At 37.1% G+C, this 21,254-nt stretch overlaps 1 protein-coding gene across 1 annotated transcript in view; it reads right to left on the bottom strand.

Moving 5' to 3' along the window:
- The window catches only part of KCNH5 (potassium voltage-gated channel subfamily H member 5), a 367,668-nt gene extending 346,771 nt beyond the window's left edge, over positions 1-20,897 (bottom strand). Inside the window, exon 1 of the mRNA XM_061158360.1 lies at positions 20,825-20,897. Coding sequence (XP_061014343.1) covers positions 20,825-20,897 — 73 coding nt within the window. The remainder of the gene's footprint in view (positions 1-20,824) is intronic.
- Between the last annotated feature and the right edge of the window lie 357 nt (positions 20,898-21,254).

The following is a 21,254-nucleotide window of genomic DNA, read 5'->3' as shown; positions in this document are numbered from 1 at the left end:
GGTTGTGTCTAACGCTTCTGCAACCCTGTGGACTATAACCCGCCAGGTTCCTCTGTCCGTGGGATTTCCTAGGCAAGAATACTGGAGTGAATTGCCATTTCCTTCTTCAGGGGAACTTCCTGACCCAGGGATTGAGCCTGTATCTCCAGCACTGCAGTCAAATTCTTTACCACTGCTCCACCTGGGAAGCCCTGACTATATCAATAAACAGATACATTCATAGATTCTTACAGGGATCTCTTTATATAATTAATATCATTAAAATTAGTGTGAAGTACCTCCCTAAATACGTCATGTATGCTTTCATCTATGGTAATTTTTGTCTTATCATATGAATGATATAGTCCTCAGAATTATAAATTTTATGCCTACTGTGCATACAAAGTCCCAATACAGTAATTACTTTTTTGATTAGAGGAATTGCCCAGTATCCCAGGAAAGGGAATTTCACAGTTCTAAAATAGAAGGACCATAAACATTAAAGGGCCTTCTTTCCCCCAAAACTATCCAAATCAGTGTTTTTCAATTTTGTTTAATTAAAGCTCATAGTAAGAAATAAATTTTACACAGTGACTCAGTGTGTTTACACACATGTACACACAACTGAAAATATTTCTCAGAAAATGCTCTTACTATACAAGATGTACTCCATTTCTGTTCTATTTCAATCTTTTACTGTGCCAGTCAAGACCCATTAAATCGATCTATGCCCTGTGAAGCATCATATCTCTTGGTTTTAAAAACTATCCCCAAAGGCCTTTCACGTCTGCCTCTCTCATAAATAGACTTGTTTTCAAGACATTTTTTAAGATTTAGATCAGAAGTTCTTACTGTCCCTAGTTAAGTCTGTTATTAAAAACATTAGCCTGCCCCAATATACTACTTTCAATAGTTCAACATGGGAAAATGAAGACTCCAGCTCAGCAGGGCCTAGCTATCATGATCCATTTGCTGTTGATATGTTATTTCACTTGTATCCTAGTATTACTGTGTAATAAAAAAATTAATAACAAAAGCGGCCAGGAGCAGAGCCCTTGCTCTGTGCCAGGTCTTGGACCATATGTCACATGTACAACTCCATCCAGCGATGAGTGAGAGACTCACAAAGCCCCAGTGCCCCAGAAGGTCAGAAGCAGGAAGCACAAAGCTCCTTAAATTCCAATTCTTGACTGAGATATTTGCAAATTCAAACATTTTCTATGGGAAATATGACTTGGAATGAAAGGCAAGTCTTAAAACAATTCACGCCAAGGAAGACTAATTCTTATATTAGCTTGAGGGCAGAGTGGTTTGGGAAACAGAATACAGAAGTTGGAATCAAAAGCAAGCTGTTTCACTCTGTTTAACAGGCTTTAGGTTCATCTACCTCACTAGAACTGACTCAAATACATTCCTCTTTATGGCTGAGTAATATTCCACTGCACATATATGTACCACAACTTCTTAAAATATCATATATTGATGCACATTTACGGAGTCCAGAAAAATGGTACTGATGAACCTATTTGCAGGGCAAGAATAGAGATGCAGACATAGAGAACAGACTTTGGACACTGCGGGGGAAGGAGAGGGTAGAATGAATCAAGAGAGCAGTGTGGAAAAATATACATTATCATATGTAAAATGACAGCTAATGGAAAGTTGATGTATAACACAGGGAGCTCAAAGCAGTACTCTGTGATAACCTAAAGGGGTGGGATGGGGTACAGGGGTCTTCAAGAGGGAGAGAACATATGTATACTTATGGCTGATTCTCATTGTTGTATGACAAGTCAACACAATACTGCAAAGTAATTATCCTCCAATTAAAAATAAATTTTTTTAAAAAGTGAGTTGTTGAAATATTGCCTGACTTCAATCTTATTTTTAAAATAAATATACTTAATTTTAACTAATAATATAGAATATGGATAATCCAGATATTTGCTAGGTACATACTAGAATATTTGCTTGTACTAGAGTTTAAAGTATTAAAAAAATAGTCAAAGAAATATTCTCTCCATTCATCTTTATGCTTGGAGTTTGATTCCATTAATTTAGACCAACAGAGAGCAAAGTAACTAGACTGTGTGCTCATCAGCCCTTACCTCAAGGTCTTAATGATTACATGTTAGCAATATGTGCTCTGGGTTTAGGAAGGCAAACAAAAGAACTGCTTCTACCATTTCTGAATATTTTATAAAACCTAACTGAGAATTGACTATGCCAAAGCCTTTGACTGTGTGGATCACAATAAACTGTGGAAAACTCTGAAAGAGATGGGAATACCAGACCACCTAACCTGCCTCTTAAGAAATCTGTATGCAGGTCAGGAAGCAACAGTTAGAACTGTTGGAACACATGTAACAACAGACTGGTTCCAAATAGAAAATGAGTACGTCAAGGCTGTATATTGTCACCATGCTTATTTAACTTGTATGCAGAGTACATCATGAGAAATGCTGGGCTGGATGAAGCACAAGCTGGAATCAAGATTGCCAGGAGAAATACCAATAACCTCAGATATGCAGATGACACCACCCTTATGGCAGAAAGTGAAGAAGAACTAAAGAGCCTCTTGATGAAAGTGAAAGAGGAGAGTGAAAAAGTTGGCTCAAAGCTCAACATTCAGAAAACTAAGACCATGGCATGTGGTCCCATCACTTCATGGCAAATAGATGGGGAAACAGTGGGAACAGTGGCTGACTTTATTTTTTTGGGCTCTAAAATTACTGCAGATGGTGATTGCAGCCATGAAATTACAAGAGGCTTACTCCTTGAAAGGAAAGTTATGACCAACCTAGATAACATAATAAAAAGCAGAGACATTACTTTGTCAACAAAGGTCCATCTGGTCAAGGCCATGGTTTTTCCAGTGGTCATGTATGGATGTGAGAGTTGGACTATAATGAAAGCTGAGCACAGAAGAATTGATGCTTTTGAACTATGGTGCTGGAGAAGACTCTTGAGAATCCCCTGGACTGCTGGAGATCCAACCAGTTCATCCTAAAGGAGATCAGTCCTGGTTGTTCATTGGAAGGACTGATGTCGAAGCTGAAACTCCAATACTTTGGCCACCTGATGCAAAGAGCTGACTCATTGGGAAAGACCCTGATGCTGGGAAAGATTGAGGGCAGGAGGAGAAGGGAATGACAGAGGATGAGATAGTTGGATGGCATCACCAACTCAGTGGTCATGGGTTTGGGTAGACTCTGGGAGTTGGTGATGGACAGGGAGGCTTGGCGTGCTGCAATTCGTGGGGTCGCAAACAGTTGGACACGACTGAGCGACTGAACTGAACTGAACTGGGAAAATTAACCACAGTGCCAAGTCCTTCATATAGCAAGTGATCAACTAGTAAACTTTCATTACAAATTATCACCAAACTACTCAAAGCTCTGTGGTGACCTAAGCAGGAAGGAAATCTGAAAAAGAGGATGTGTGCATATATAGAGCTGATTCACTTTGCTATACAGCAGAAACTAACACAGCATTGTAAAGCAACTATTCACCAATAAAAAAAATTGTTTTTTAATTATTCCTAGAAGCCCTTTCCACAAATTTTCTGCCAACACTTGGATTGTCTCAATACAACCAAGGGAGCTACTGTGAAAAACCTGGGGAATTTTAGTTAGGTTATTGGTTTCCTCATAACAATGCCTACCACTCTAGATAGTTTATGGAGATTAGAATAATGTCAGCAAAATCTTTATAAGCTAACCATTGGAGTAAAAATTGCCTATAAACTATAAACTATTATTGTTTATTGTGTACAAGATTCTTTTACAACTGTATTATATACGCAGAGAGAGCTATGTGTAAGCTCTCTCTGTGTGTGTATAAACAAATACCCTAGGAAAAATAAAAATTTAAATGTTGACCCTGCAAACCAAAACCTATAAAATTATACTCAGAGCTAAACTACAAAATAAAATATCAGGAGAAAATGGGAAAGAAAGATAAAGACAGACTTTTTTATTTTAAAGGCTAAATTAAATGGAAATTACTACATATTAAATAAATAGTCCAGGAGCTTCTTTTGGAAACTGGTCTGTTTGTTGAAACTCAGTATGTATATATGAAATATTCACACAACTGCTCCATTTCCCTATAGTCATGAAAATTATTATTGCAATAAATGTGAAATCTGGCATTATTAACAAATATTATGAACAAGATAGCAGAGTAATTAAAATTGCTTCCAGAAAATTTTAATTCCCTTCGGCTTTAAAACATGGCAGGGAAAAGCAACCTGGTTACTGAAGGATAACGTCTTTTGCAAAGGAGATAGTTGAAAATCTCAAAAGCAAGACCACCTCAGAAGTTTTGAAAACACAAAACCATTAAAGAAATTGCCCATAATTCTGAGTGACCATCACAATCCTGATTATTATGGAATGAATGTAAGCATTCTCCCAGAACTGATACGTTGAAACCCTACTCCTCGTGTGATGGTATTAGGTGGTGGGACTTTGGGGATTTGATTAGTATTCAATGAGGTCATGAGGCTGGAGCCCATCATGACTGGGATTAGGACACATAATAATGACAAGGGAGCTTGCTCCCTCTGCTTGGCTTCCCATCACATGAGGAAGATATGATGAGAAGTCAGCAGTCTGCAACCAGGAAGAGCATTCTCATCAGAATCTGACAATGCTGGCACCCTGACCATGGCTTTGCAGACCCCAGAACTGTGAGAAATAAATTTTTGTTGGTTATAAGCCACGTGATTTAGCAACAATCATATCCAAATGTTTTAAATACACATATGTTCCTATTTGAGGCATCTAAGAATTGGGTAATTTTCTGTCACGGTGGTAGTAGTCCGGTAAAACATTTCAGAAGCAATAATCGCACATAAGAACAGATTCTCAGACGGATCTCTGCAAGAGACTGAGGCTCAAAAACATTTCATTGTATTTTTTTCAAGACCATCCAATATCCTCCCAGAGATGGACATGAAGTGAAACACTTTTTCCTCAAGGGTTGGAAGGTCAAAAACTAAATCACAAGACCACCAAAATCTTTATGAGTGTTTCTCAATTTTGACTATTCATTTATTTGGGATGGAGGTTGGGGAGAATTGAAAGGGATCACAGGAGTTACTCGTTCCGGGCCCCACCTCTCAAAAGAGTGATTTTCATGGATCTGGAGTGAGAAACAGGAATAAGTAACAATATTTAAATCTTCTCATGTGGTCTAACATGCAGCCAGGGTGGAGAAGCCCTGATCTACTTCAATAAATCCTAAATGTTGGCAGCCACACAAAAATACAGCCACAAAGGTCAGCCTAATGCTGTCAGGTTTGGAAAAATTTGCTCTCATATCTTGCTACTCAAAGTGTGGACCAGTATCACCTGGGAGTTTATGAGCAATGCAGAATCTGGGACCCACCCCAGACCGAATGAATCAGAATCTGCTTTTTAGTGAGGTCATCAGGTGATTCCCCAAGCTCATGAATACACTCATCTTGTGCATGCTTTCCTTACTTTTAAGGATAGGAAAGCTGGCCAGGGACGTTAGAAGACTTGGCAAACACAGGTAAAGGGAATTTAGTGGGGCAGAAAGATAGAATTTGGTCTCACTGTCTGAGACTTTCTCTTCCGCCATTATATTTCTGAACCGCTGTTTAAACTTTTGTTTTCATGTAATAAAAAGGAAGCCCTTCCTCTTTACAGGGCTATTTCTTCAGACAAAAAGGAAAATAACTACATTCAGTTTAACACCACTACACATTAATCCCATTCCTAAAGGAGATCGTGTACAAACCATGAGGTCAATAATTTTGCTGACAGAAGTCTCTGGAAGAAGAAAGGTTATATTCAGCCAATGAAAACAATATAAAAGCATATTAGATGTTTTTCCCCTTCCATAGCAATTCTAGGAAAATGATGCCTTTCCTCTACTGCAACATTAGCTATATCTGGCATGATTAGATGCTTATTGAGGTGTTTGTTTCATTTATTTTGCTTTTAATGAAAACTACACCCTTTTCTGATCCAGAAATTTCATAAACAATAACAAGCATGAAATACCTGTTGGGGGGTTAAACTTCTCTCTCTTCCTCTCATCATTTTTATGCAAATTACCCTAGAAAGAAGTATTTCACCACACAAGCACAGAGAAATTTTCAGCTATTTTAACAAGTGCTACCATAACGCAGGAGACCAGGGTTTGATCCCTGGGTCAGGAAGATCCCCTGGAGAAGGGGATGGCCACCCACTCCAGTATTCTTGCCTGGAGATTCCATAGACAGAGGAGCCTGGTGGGTCCCACTCCATGAGGTTGCAAAGAGTCAGACACAATGGAGAGACTAACACTTCTGCTTTCACAAGACACAAAGGAATTCTATAGAGTCCTGAGGAAAAGAGAAAACAGGCAGTGGAGGTAGGAAAGGAAAGGCCTTCAGAAAAAGAAGCCAGAAACACTGACTAAAACTTGCTCACAAATTTATACTTTTTCCAAGGTCTAGAGCTGCTTCTGAGGAAAGTCAACCAGATTCTCCTCCTGATTACATTCATTTAGTCCTAACCTTGGAGAATACATCACCTAGAAGTCATCACTCTTATTCTGAAAGCCCTGGCATAAAGCTCCTCCAACAGAGGTGAAACCCATAATGTGAGCACTGTAAGGGAAGGACTGGAGTGTAGACTCTCACAACTCCAAGTATTACCCTGCCCTCCACAATCCTCCGATTCAAAGAGCAAGAGAATTCAAATTCCAAAGATCAGTGGCCAAGAAGGGAAATTTGGAGCTTGAAAGCAACAAAATGAAATTCATGAACCAATTACTAACGTTTTCTAAAAGGGATTGAAAAGGATATTTCAACACTGAAAAGTGAAATTGAAAGGTTTCCTGCACTGCAGGCAGATTCTCTACCATCTGAGCCACCGGGGAAGCCCAAGAATACTGGATTGGGTAGCCTATCCCTTCTCTAGCAGATCTTCCTACCCCAGGAATTGAACTGGGGTCTCCAGCATTGCAAGGAGATTTTTTACCAGCTGAGCTACTAACTGTCAAATATTCATTATAAAGTTACATTTGATTTAGAATTTTGGTTTTATTTAAAATTTTATTTTGGATAGAAAGAACAACCCAGTGGTTACCATGGGGAGACAGAAGGGAGTAGGGACAAGATAAGGATAGGAGATTGACCTACAAACTATTGATACTGTATAAAATAAATAAGCTACAAGTTATGTTGTACAGCACAGAGAGTATAGACAATATTTCATCATAATTTTAAATGTAGTGTAATCTAAAAAAATTTTTAATCATTATACTTCTGAAATTAATATAATATTATAAATCAATGATACTTACTTCAATTTAAAAAACCCACTTAAGAAACATACATACATACCCCTCAGAATTTTCTTTCATATGAGCCAGCCTCCTATTAAAATCTGAAGCTACATGTTTCTAATCCACAAAACAACCAGACTGATCAGGTTAATTACCTGACCTGTGATACTCTTTTCTAGACCTCTGAAAGAAGAATACAGAAATCACTTCTGTACACAATCACACTGAACAAAGCTCTCTTCGGCTGCATTATTTTCTTCCAAGGAATGAAAAGGGAGCTAGAAGGCAAAGTGATAATGCAGGTGATATCTAGAGCTTCACACTATACCTGGTAATCTTCCAATTTTCTCCATCTCAGTTTTCCCCATCTCCATCCCTACCTCCATCTATTCCCAGGTGCTTGAGCCAAAATCCCATGCTTCACACCTCTTCATTCATGCTATCCAATTCATCACTATTGCAATTCATCCTTTTGCAAAATTCAGGCTCAAATTGAAGAAAGCCATTTGGGTATGACCTAAATCAAATCCCTTGTGATTACACAGTGGAGGTGACAAACAGATTCAAGGGATTAGATCTGGTAGAGAGCATGCCTGAAGAACTATGGATGGAGGTTCATAACACTGCACTGGAAGTGGTGACCAAAACCATTCCCAAGAAAAAGAAATACAAGAAGGCAAAGTGGTTGTCTGAGGAGGGCTTACAAATAGCTTAGGAAAGAAGAGAAGTGAAAGGCAAAGGAGAAAAGGAAAGATATACCCAACTGAATGCAGAATTCCAGAGAAAAGCAAGGAGAGATAAGAAAGCCTTCTTAAGTGAACAATGCAACAAAACAGAGGAAAACAATAGAATAGGAAAGACTAGAGGTCTCTTTAAGAAAACTGTAGATATCAAAGGAACATTTCATGCAAAGATGAGCACAATAAAGGGCAGAAATGGCAAGGACCTAATACAAGCAGAAAAGATTAAGAAAAGACAGCAAGAATGCGCAGAACAGTACAAAAAAGGTTTTAATCACCCAGATAATCACAATGGTGTAGTTGGTCACTCACGTAGAGCCAGATATCCTGGAGTGTGAAGTCAAGTGGGCCTTAGCAAGCATTGCTACAAACAAAGCTAGTGGAGGTGATGGAATTCCAGCTGAGCTATTTCAAATCCTAAAAAAAATGATGCTGTGAAAGTGCTGCACTCAATATGCCAGCAAATTTGGAAAACTCAGCAGTGGACACAGGACTGGAATCAGTCAGTTTTCGTTCCAATCCCAAAGAAAGGCAATGCCAAAGAATATTCAAATTACCATAGAATTGTGCTCATTTCACATACTAGCAAGGTAATGCTCAAAATCCTTCAAACTAGGCTTCAGCAGTACATGAACTGAGAACTTCCAGATGTATAAGCTGGATTTAGAAAAGGCAGAGGAATCAGAGATCAAACTGCCAACAACACTGGATCATAAGGAATTCCAGAAAAATATCTACTTCTGCTTCATTGACTATGCTAAAACCTTTGACTGTGTGGATCACAAAAAACTATGGAATATTCTTGAAGAGACTGGACTATCAGACCTCCTTACCTGCCTCCTGAGAAACCTATATGCAAGACAGGAAGTATCAGTTAGAACTGGACATGGAATAATGGACTGGTTCAAACTTCAACACTTAACCCTAATAATTTTACCAGCAGAAGCACCCACTTCCCTTAAACTCTACAGGTACCATCCCAGGCAAAATACTCCATCATTTCTTGCCCGGACTATCACAAGAGTCTCCTGGCTGTTCCCCTACTAGCACTGTTCTTTCCTCCAACACAACTTGCCATTATACAGCAAGTGAACCCTGTAGCCAGAAGATCTGTCCATTGATTTGGAATACAACGCAAAAGCCTTTCCCTGAGTAGTCAGGCTTCTGTCTCTCCACCCTGGTTTTCCACATTTCTCTTTTTTTGTCCACTGCAATGCAACTACACTGGCTTCTAAGCTTCACAAACTCAGCCACTCATTTTCTCTTTCTTCTTAGGACTGTTCACAAGTTTTCTCTGTCTGAAATATTCTTCTGTCCATTCATCATCTATTTACCTCTTACTTTAGGTCTGAATTCAACACTACTTTCTCAGAAATGTCTTCCCAGACACCATCTCCCGGTCAAAATTAGTCTCTAATACACCTGACCACAGCATCCTCCCCTTTTCCTTCAAAATGCTTACCACAATTTATAATTTATATTTGGTTTGGATTGGTGAAATGCCTGTTTCCCCATAAGACTGCAAGTTCCATGAGGGCAGAGACCACATCTGTTGGTTCACCACTGTATACCCACAAAAGCTTATTGAATGAGCAAATCAAATAGAAAAATTCTTATTCCTAAAGTCATACAGTCAATAAATAATTATTAGAGCAATGCTAGACATTGTCAAGAATATAGATAAGGATTGTGCTAGGTATTTTTTTTTTTCAAAGAATGAATAGTTTTGTTTAAAAAAAAAAATTAGGTGTTCCAACACAGATTTCCCTGAACTCTGGAAACTTGTGAATTTAAATCATGCAGCATATATTACTTTTTAAACTTGTCTTCTGGGTGTCTATAGATATATTTAAGTTTCAGAGAACAGAAACAGCAGAACAATCCCTGAGGCACATACAGCACATTTTATTTGGGTTAAATAAAATCCTGGCACAGATGGCTAAACAAAAGCATAAATAATTTATATGTCATGCCCACATCCACAATGTTGATTTCTGGTAGGTGCATTATCCACTTCTATTATGTCAATAATAGAATATAAGACTGGTATGTTTCAGTCCTCACAAATATACCTTTATCCTACAGCTCTGTATCAAAGAAATGTGTGTGTGTGCGAGTATGTGTGTGTGTATGTAGACACATACTCTTTGTACCTTCCACAATGAGACTAATTATTATATAATAATATTGGCAACATTAAGCAGACCATCACTGTGGGAGTTTGAAATATGCAAAAAAAATCTGTTAATTTATTCAAACTTGTTCAGCTGCCATCAAAGATAAAAATATGCCTCCACTCTTCATCTCCTTCAAGATCAAAGGTACATTTTTAAGTTTCTGTGTTTCTTTGATGGCATTAAATTTATTTTTCCATCCAGCCAAAGTGGTTCAGGATTCACGAGCTATTTTAACATATATTCCTGAAATTCTAATGGTAGGAAAATAGCAATTTTGTTATAGAAAATATATATGTACACACACATATAAAAGAATGTCCAACAATTCAAGGTTTCTACTTTTAATAATTGGTGTTTTCTTCATGAAAGATATGTTTCTTAAAAGTACACTCGTCAGCATCATTAAAAATAAACGATAACTGCAATGATGGCCTATGTGATTTGTAGTCTCACAGTACAACAGAAAATCCTCACCCATGTAGATAAAAACAAATTTTTACTGAATTTTATTACAATGATATTTCTTAAAATACACAAGGATGTAAAACATTCACTAGTTATATAATCTTGGATAGAAGCTAAATCAGTCAAGTTAGGTTTATCAGGGGGTAGAAGTATTACAGTATTACATTTTTAATGTTTAAGCATCATTTTCTATCTTGCAAATAAACCTTGTTTTTGCAAATGAACTGCAGCTGTTATGAAAAGATTCTATTTCCTTTAGAGTTTACCTTTTAAGGCTATCAAATACTAATGGCAAGATAACTAATGAAGAATTTCAATTAAAAGACTAGTCTAACCTCCACATCTGGTAGAAAAATAGAAGCAAGGCTTTTCTAAATACATTTATAATCCAATTAATTGCTAAAGCTTTGTCCTATATATTTTTTAAAATTTCTACTATCTATGCAATAGGAGCTAATTGTTCAAGGGAAAGATACAGATCACATATTCAACTTTCTCTCCTTTGGCCAGATTTAACTGAGCCGGTTACAAAAAGAGGCTAAATTTCTGCCTTCTTCTTGAGTTTATCCAAGCATTACCAATTACTGAGGTAAAAAGAACTGATGCTTCTTTGACTATAAATAGTAGTTCTTTGTTGTTGTCATTGTAGGGAAGAGTGGTGTTTGTTTGTTTTGGTTTTTTTCTCCAAATAAGTACGTCCTTGGTAAAGTGAAGGCAAATGCTTTTAAGCTAAGATCCACCAGGATAAAACTTAGGAAAGTCTCAGCAATTTAATACTTTGCTTTGTTCAGGTTAAAAACAAAGAAAAATCACCCCTACTTTAGAGAAAAAATAGAAACAGGTGAATATTTTTTAAGCCCTTGATGAGACACCGTGCCAGAGCCACCACATTTGTGAGTTTGCTGAATCTTTCCAGCAACCCTGCAAGGTAATCATTAATACTGTAATCCTGTAGAGTCCTAAATGTCATCTAGAGTGATGGCTAGAGTCAGGATGGAAGTCTGTGTCGAGACAAGATAGAAATGCCTTTTATCTGTTGAGAGCACTGTTTTCTGCCCTACAGAGTTCCAGAAAGATGACGGGTTACCTTGACTATGGTTGCTCTAGTAGAAAATGAGGCTGCTTAGGAATGAACAAGAACATATCACATTCCTTTCATTCCTCACTCTCAGAGATCTTTTGTTTCTGGGCCCAGTTAACGACACAACTCTTCTTTCAACCTGTAACTCCTACTTTAGTCCATCATACTTGTACACGTTGGCCATACATGATGCCAGTTATGGACACATCTCATGCCCTGAGATGAGTCAGTACAGTGAACTATCACGAATTCACTTACTCTGCACCCAGCACTTATAAAGAGTACAGCAGGAATATATGGCAAAATTCTTACCCCTGGAGGTTAATAATCTGGTTAGGAAGTAAGACTAGTATTATACTGCATAGGAAGCCAAAAATGACCCTAAAATTTCTAGACTAAACGATTAAAATATTAAAGACACCTTTGACAGAAATGGGGAAATACCAAAGGAAGTAAGTCTGCTTGACGCCAAAAGCGATGATAAATCCAATGCTGTGTCCACACTGAGATTTAGATAACTCGTGGGGAGTACAGGAGAAATTCTGTAGGCCCCTGGTAACATGGGACTAGAGAACAGAAAGGATAAAGTTTAAATTATGACAGAGGACAAACTTGCTCTGAAAAGAAGGGTATAAATGTAAGAAAGACAGTTCAAAGTTGAACCTGAATGACCATTCACCCTTAGTGGGGGGGTGGGGGAGGCGGGGAAGAGGGAAGGGATAGGAGGGAAGGGGAGTGGAAAGAGAATAGAAAATGAAAGGGAAAGGGGCAAGAGAAAATACAAAGTCATGAAAGCCAAAAAAAGTGTGGAGAGGATAGGGAAGCAGAGTCTTAAATCCTGCAGAACTAGAAAAATATGGACAAATGAAAGGTTTCTGGATTCATAAGAATGCTCACTTGCAACCTTCTAGGAAGTCTCAACACTACAGTTTAGTCAGAAGTCCACTGAAAGCAGGTTCAAAAGGAAGTGGTCACCAAGAATTAAAGGCATCAACTACAAATGGTGTTGAATATCTAAAGTGTTAAACATCTAAATAATAACAATAACTAGCAACACTAATACTGATATGGAACTTGTTAAGTGCCAGACTCTGTTCTCAGCACTTTGCACATATCCTCTCATTTAATCCTCACTTCAGCACCGTAAGTCAGGCACTATTATTACTTGCATTTTGCAGAGCAGAAAACTAGGGACAGACAGGTTTATCACAGAGCTAGTAAGCATCAGAGCTAGGACCTTAATGCAAGCCTCCAGAACCTGTGGTGCCTAACCAGTGTGTACACTGCCCATCACAGAAAAAAAAAAAAAAAAAGACGGGGGGTAACGTTAGTTTTATCATCGTGTTCAATGTGCATCCCCAGTGCTTAGTTCAGAGTCTAGCACATGGTAGGCACTCAACAAATTTATGTAAAATTGTCAAATTAGTGAGTGATTAACTAGAAAGAGTATGAAGGTCAAGCAAAAGGATGGGAGCTATTTTAGGTGAGTTTATTCCCGGACTGTTTAACCCTCATTGAAAAATTTCTCTTTTCTCTCAACACCATGAAAGTAAATTCATTGTGCTATAATTTGTCCCAAATTAAAAATATGCCAGGAGACATGAAAAGGCTTACAGAAAAGATGAGGATAAAGATGAACTTTTGCTCTTTCTTAATCTAAGCGAGTTGTTTTCCAGTTAAACTTGGTGACCTGAGGCTGACCCTGCAGGCTCTAACAAGCCAAAATCTATCCTGCCTTTTCTTCTGATTACTGCACAGGACTGCAAGCTGCTTCTCAAGGTGGAACTCACTCGGAAGATACATAAATTGATATAGATCAATTCCCAAGGATAAAACTTACCATCAGTAACTCCTAATGCAAAATCGTTTTACAAAAGGAATTAATTAGAATCAAAAAATTTATAAACAGTTATTTCCTATAGCCTATATTTTAAGCCTTGGAGATCAGAACAAAAAATGATAGGAAATATTTCAGCTGAATATCCAGTTGCAATAAGAGATGAATGTGAGATCACTCACACATTCACCTCTCAAGCTCTCATGACTCCCATCTGATATTCCTCATTCAATGTGATTTCCATGTTCAGATCTACACATTGGTTATCTAAATATTTTGAACTATGCAGTTACTGATACAAGCTTACCTAATAGATTTAATCGGCAGTGTTTTAGAAAAGAATCAATTCTAGACTTGGTTAACTTAGGAGACAAAATTAAAAAACATTTATTCAACTAGTACATAGCATTATGTGCTCTTCACAGTGGAGGATATAAAAGTATGTGTAAGGTATATAACCCATATCCTCAAGAAGCTTAGTCCATATATCAACACTTCCCTGACTTCCCAGTTATCTGTCATTATCTCTAGAAACTGCTGATTGTGCACCTAAGCTCAGACCTAAAATCATATATCTTGTGAAATCAATAGGACTCAGTACTTACGTTTCGCTGATGGGACCAGACCCAATAAAGAAAGAAATCCATTTCAATAAGATTTCAAATTGCTTTTCAACCACTCTTCCTTTATAAATTATTTCACTTTTTATTTAATTTTCTTATCTTTTCCCATGTGAAAGCTTAATATATCAAAAAACCATTATCTAGAATGTGTCCAAATACTTCTTTGTGTTAGTAATAATATTCATAAACAACCAAATACTAAAATAGTGTCTAAAATGCACTCTGAAATATGTGACAATATTGTCAGTGTTCATTTGATTAACTATCTTTCAAGACCAAGTCTTTCCAATATTAAAACATCTACATTATATAAAATGAGAATATTCAAATGACTCATTTTAGTCATTCCTCAGTGATGAAAAGGAGTTATAGCCTACATTATTAAGCTAGCATATTTAGTGAAATACACTGAGGATGTTTTTTCAGGCGTGCTAAGGTATAACTGACAAACAAAAATTGTATATATTTAAAGTATATAACTTGATGATTTGATACCACATGCAATCAAGCTAATCAACATGTCCATCATTTCACATAGTTACTACTTTGCTTTATTGGGTGTGTGGCAAGAATGAGACTGGAGTTTTTAAAATTCGATTATTAAAGAAAAATATTTTACAAATGTCCATTTCTTACAACACATAAAGACTACTTTCTTTGACCTCAACTTCCACAACAATAATTACCACTGGTTTTGTGACTTGTTATTCAGGTTTACTTGCTTTCACACTATATCTATGTTATTTATAAAAGTACTGTATGATACATTTTAATTTTCCCCACTAAAACTGATTTTCTTTGGGACATTTCAGAGCATCTCTCAAAATATGGTTTCTAACCCTACCAAAAAGAAAACCAAAAATCCCTATAACCAAGATTCAAACTTGATGATGGACAAGAAATAAAACCTCTTAAAGTAGTACTGTACCTCCAATCATATTTTTTGAGTTTAATAAGTTTGGAAAACTTTGAAGAATATTTATTTTAGCTCTGTATTTTATTTTTAAAGTTTGTATAACATTGAACTACTAGAATCATGTAACATCCTAGGTAAGTATCTATAAATCTGTAAACTATCTTTTAATAAAATCAAAGCACTATCATGAACTGATTCTACTTGATCAAACTTAATCAAAATTATATTAAGACATCTGATGAGAGAATTTTTTGTTGAAACAGAAAATATGTATTCATCCTTCTAATGTGAACATTAATTATACATAATTATTCTGCAAAACTTTATATTTTATATATATTATCACCACACAGAGATGGTTACAATAACATTTTGTTCATCTGCTAAAGTGAAAGTTATACTAACCTAAAATTTGAATTTGTTTCCATAAACTGTTTTTACTAATATCACATTCATTTAATCAGAAAATGTTGGTTATCATCAACCAATATAAGATTGCAATTCCTTTCTTCTTTTCACTTTCTTATAGGTCTTCTATTTTAGATATTTTCTGCCAAGAGTAACAACTAACTTCATTAATTTTTAACCCCCAAACTTGAGGAAAAGGACAGAAAAGAGAAACAGACATAAATTAGTTTAGCTGTGGCAGAACCTATACTGCCCTCCTGTGGTGAATCTTACCTACAGACTCTGGAGAACAGAGCAACCTTTTCCTAGACTAAAGGCTGGAGAATGTGGAAGCATTGTTCCTCCATGCTAGCAAGCAGCTGTTATTAACAATGAAAGCAAGAGATAAATATTGACTAAACTAAAAGACTCCTTTACAGAAATTTACTCAGTCACTGTCAAAACAATCATAGCTACTCCCTTCTACTCTATAAAATACTGTGCTATAGGTTTCTTTTAGTAGGGCAGTTGACAGATGGCCAAGGATGTGGATTTCTTATACCCTCTACTTCTTATACACTCTACCACTGCAGTCCATGGGGTCGCAAAGGGTTGGACACAACTGAGCGACTGAACAGAACTACTTCTGGAATCAAGCAAAAGATAGACAAACAGAGCAATTTCTAGTGAACACAAGGATGTCCTGGGATAAGCAGCTCCCTAGTCAACAAAGTACTGCATCTGTTATATAAGGCAATGTGGACCCTGAAGGATGGGACAATCCTCTGGCTTACTTATAAATATAATTTAGGAAGTGGTCAGTGTAATTTCAACCTCTATGATATTATAAAAGTAGAACTGATACATCACAAGACTTGGATGAACCAAAGCTTCAGAAATTCTAAGTGGTTTTATCAATATATCCTAAAGAATGTTTTAGATCTTTCAAGAAAAAATATCAAGTACTCTATACCAAAAAAAAATTTGTCCTTCATCATTTTTTTAAATCAGATGATACTTATGAGTCATTATTTCTTTGTTTTGTTTTTAAATCACTAGCTTTCTACTTTCTCTCCTATAGGATCTCATTTAAGGTCTCAGTTTTTACAAATATTAACTATAGCACAAAAATTATTTTAGATTTTCCTATTGGTAAGAGCAAAGAAAGTATTTGGGGAGGTATTTCAAGTAAAATGGAAAACAGTTTACTAAGTAGCTTCTCTTGAAGGTTAAGCAGTTCATAAAATACTGCTTTTTCTGTTTTCTTCTTTCCTAAGCCCCTTTTTTATCTCTAAAAAGAAAACACTTCTAGTTTTTCCTAATGTCTAAAAGATTAAAGAACAATAGCTATATTCTAATTTAAAAGAAATTATTTTTATAGTTAAAAATTTCAAAATGACAACTAGTTTACTGTCACTCAAAGTAATAATGCCTGCCTATTTGCTAAGGAATCAAAGACAACATATACACAAAAATGTACTGCCCAAAGCAATAATCACATTGAAGGCCTTGGAAATATCTTGTTTTGTTTAAATCTAAAGTTCCACCTAAAAGTCCTTAAAAACCTACTTTCTTTCAGGTACCTACCCTCTACCCATAAGGGTACGGCTCCCTACAGCCCAAAATATATGGATGAAGAGCTTGCAAAAATACTGAAATTTAAATAAGGAAAACTAACCTAATAATGTTTCAGACACAGATTCAGTCAGTAATCACTTTGGATGGAAGCCTTCCATGAGACATTGCATGCCTGTAATGAACTGGCCACATAGTTCCTAAACTTTATCTTCCTAACTACATATTTTGATTTTACTAGCCAAAAATGTATCTAAATCTTGCTACTGCATTTATGCTCTTGACCTTTACAACTTCTTGGAGTAAATAATGTGCACTCTCTACCTATTAGAATCACATGTAATGATTGTAATTCCTTTTATTTGTCTAAAAATGGTCTTATCTTTTATCTTAAAACTAAAAAGAGGAATTTCCTACTTCTACCATTTGGGTATTTGGCTATATAGTATGTTTGTATCCATCCTACTCAATGGCCCTCATTACTTTATTTTATAGACTTTGAATCACCAATAACAATTTGAAATGCTTTCCCATAACAGACTGAATCAACTAAATAAGGAAAATAAAAATCCAATCTCGAGAAGCGTAAAATAACAGCAAATAGGCTATAGTACCACTCTAGGGCAAAGAATATAGCACGGTTATTCTAGAAAATTGCAACCGAGGAGTTTGGAACTTTATTAGGAAATCCTCGTGTTTAAAAACTATACCCAAATATATCACACTTCTTGCTCTTTTATTCTTCATCAAGAAGTATTCTGATGGATTTCTAATTGACTGAGATTTCAGCTCATTAGCGATAGCCTAATAAATAAAAGCGTGTATCCCTCCTTTTCTCTCTCCCCCACCTCTTGTTCCCTCCCTCTCTGTATTCTGCTACTTTTTACATCTCTCTTTTGCCCCTTGAGTGTGTGAAAGAATTTATTTCCTCTGCATCTATCTTTGTGTCTGAGTGGATACCTGTCTGTATTTTATCTGTGTGCATCTCTACATGTGTTTCTACTCCATCTGATTCTCACTAAAAGATCTGATCTTTTCATAAGAAGAAAATGAGGTTGTGTCAGAAAGACAAGAATTTCATGGAGTACAGGTAAATAGCCGGTCCCAAACCATCTTCCTTCAACTCTTAAATATATTGGGAGTACTGCTTCCTTTTTTTTCCACTAAAGCTCTGCCAATACATCACTTTCAATGTTGTTAAGTTATTGAGTAATGAAATCTTTACTGTGACAAACTCAATCCATCTGTGAGAACCCTGACGGGTATTTTCTGTTAATCTCAATTAAGCAATTTCTCAGAATAAATTTTTTTATTTCTCTGCCAAATCATATAGAAGTGACAACAATTGTGGGATATTCCCACAAAATATAACACTGTAATTTTCAATTTCTGAGGTACTTCCTGTGTAAGTGGCATTGAGACATTCCAATACTGATTACATACACAAGGACATATACTTACCTCAAATATCTAACACATTTCAAACAAAGCTGAGTTTTGAGTAGCTGTATTGTAAGTTAGCCACAAGCAATTAGAGGTGATATTTAAAATGCGAAAACAGATGAATTTTCATTTGTACTTGGTGCTATGCATGGAAAGAAACATTAAACCAGTGAAGCAATTATAACATGAAGTGTAAAAAAGATAAAACGTTCATTAATTTGGATAGTGGATTTAAAATGGAGGCAATAGAAGCAGCTATTTCTAAGCCACATAAAGTAAGTCATAGTTTCATGGTATATCAGAAATAAAAGATATTCTGCAAACTGGCTCATAGTTTCAGTCTGTATAAGAAGTTTCATCCAAAGATGCTATATGAGTAAACTTTAGTCAGTTCTCATCTACTTTCTAGTTACCATGCAGAGCAATAGAGAACCCTCCAAATTTTAAGGCCTTCTCTTAAAAGTCCTCTTGCAGACAAAATTGCATGGTGTTGAAATAACCCAAGAGGATGAGAAAGCTGAAAAAAAGGGCTTTATCTTAAAAGCTATATCTTAAATAGCTAATTCCAATAAACTTTAAATTTCTCAAACTAGTTGTTTTAACAGTAATATCTCTTTGTACTCCAGGTTTCTATACAATATTAATATAGGAAATAATGTATAAACATATAAATTGTCTACCATAATGAGCTCATATTTTATATTATCATAAAAAATCAAACACACATTCGAAATCACATTGGAATGGCTAAAAATATAGTTATTTTTTAAAACTAGACCAGGGCTATTAGTCATTTTTTTCCAACCCCAAAAAGTCAGTTCAAGATTCGAAACAGGCATTGATAAAATAGGAAGAAATAAAGCCAAAGTCACGAATTAAAGCCTAATACCATGTCAGAGATTGATGAAAAGTACCTTGGGACACTTACATTACAGTCCCAAAATCAAGGGAAATATTTGCAAACCTAGTTTTAGAAGAGATTAAACCCTAAAAATTAACACAACCTAATCTACCAATTCAGGAAAAGCACAATTGTGCCTCTCTCTGTCTTGCTCACTAAGCAGGGAGCTTTTCGAAAGCAGAAGTGTCTTAATCATTTTTATTCAAAGGACCCCACAGAGTGTCTCTTGTATAAGGCATCCAAATAAATATTGTTTAATTGAATAAATGAATGGATGAATGAATGATTAAACAATGATTATGGAACTGCATAGAGCATTTCCACTGCTTTAGTCCAAGATCTACTGTAATTAATATGAAGAAATGTCTTTCTCATAAATCTCCAAGCAAAGGATCTCAAAATAAAATAACTGGCTCCTGAAGGAAAAAAGGAGCAACTTTAAAGCATTTTTTACATGTCTTGCTTGTAAAATTAAAAATTATATAAAAGATTTGAAAACAAGTAGAAGATGTATATTTCAGTAAAATGCAAAGTTTACAAGGTCCTAAAAGGTGAAATATATAACCATCCCCATTCAAATATCTTAGAGGAAATGAATGCACAAAAGGACAGAAATTTAAAGTCACTTTAAGGCAAGAAAATCCTAGCCTCGGTAGCAAGGTAGGCCGGCATTTTTAAAATTGTTTCTTTAGTTACTTTAAAAGCACAGTAGCTATTGCTTCCCCTCTACCTTCCTCCTGTTTAAGTCAAATCAAATATATCATATAGATCAACATAGACCAATGCCTCAGAAAAGAGAAACTTCAAATTTGACCAAAATAATCGCCTTTCCCTTTTTCCAGGACGGACTCTTTCTTAGGTTCAACTTCAACCATTCTCCCAAACTCTAGGCTCCTTTCAACGGTACCCATTGGGCCTGAAAGCCATTCCAGAGACTTAAATCTCAAGGAGCCACTTTCACAGCCATTCCCAACTTAAGGGAAGCCCTTCCACCAAGATTAAAAATTTGATCAGTCTCTGCAGTCTACTTGATTCAGGGGGAAAAAAATGTGGTGGAAAGATGAACGAGAAAGACAAGACATCCCTCAACAAACTCAACTCTATTCTCCAGCTGCACCTCCTTCGACCCGCTGCTCCCCTTCGACTTCCTCTGCTCCCGGCTCTGGACAGGTGGGAGGGGGGTGAGTACTTTTTGGGGAGGGGCTGCAACAAACTTTCCTTCTGCCACCTCTTTCCCACCCCCTCTTCACATCAGGTCCAGCTGGTAACTGAAGCCACTGGGAAGGGCTGTCCGTATCCCCCTCCCCCCTTGGGAGAGGGATGAGATGAGGTGGATGGGGGGCGTGGGTGGGCAGGATGCAGGTGGAGGGGTGTTCTGACTGTAACTCTTCTTACCACTGGAGCGCCTGACGATGTTTTCCAGAAACGTGTTCTGCGGTGCCACCAGCCCTCTCTTGCCCCCCGGCATCCTGGGTCTAAAGAGCAGCGGCCAGGATCCGCGGCGGGGGAGGGGGGGTTGCAGGAAGAGAAGGTGGAGCAAGAGGAGGAAAAGGTGGAAGAGAAGATCGAGCCGAAAGAAGAGGGGGCGCGGCGGCGGCGGCGGGGTCCCCTGACTGTGTCTCCAGCCCGACCCGGATGAGCAGCTCTGGGGAGAAGGACCAGGCAGTTCATGGTAGTAGCACTCCCCCGGCCGCCGCTGCCCAGACTGTGGCGGTGCCGCGCACGGGGCTCGGGAACTGCAGGCTCCGCGGGGCACAATGCGCCTGCGCCGCCCCCGCTGTCGCTGTCCCGCCGGTGCTGATGCTGAAGCTGCCGCTGAGGCTGT

Source organism: Dama dama, chromosome 12 (assembly GCF_033118175.1).
Source record: "Dama dama isolate Ldn47 chromosome 12, ASM3311817v1, whole genome shotgun sequence".
Classification (NCBI taxonomy): domain Eukaryota; kingdom Metazoa; phylum Chordata; class Mammalia; order Artiodactyla; family Cervidae; genus Dama; species Dama dama.
The sequence above is the reverse complement of the archived record's forward strand: the minus strand, read 5'-3'. Positions and strand labels throughout refer to the sequence as shown.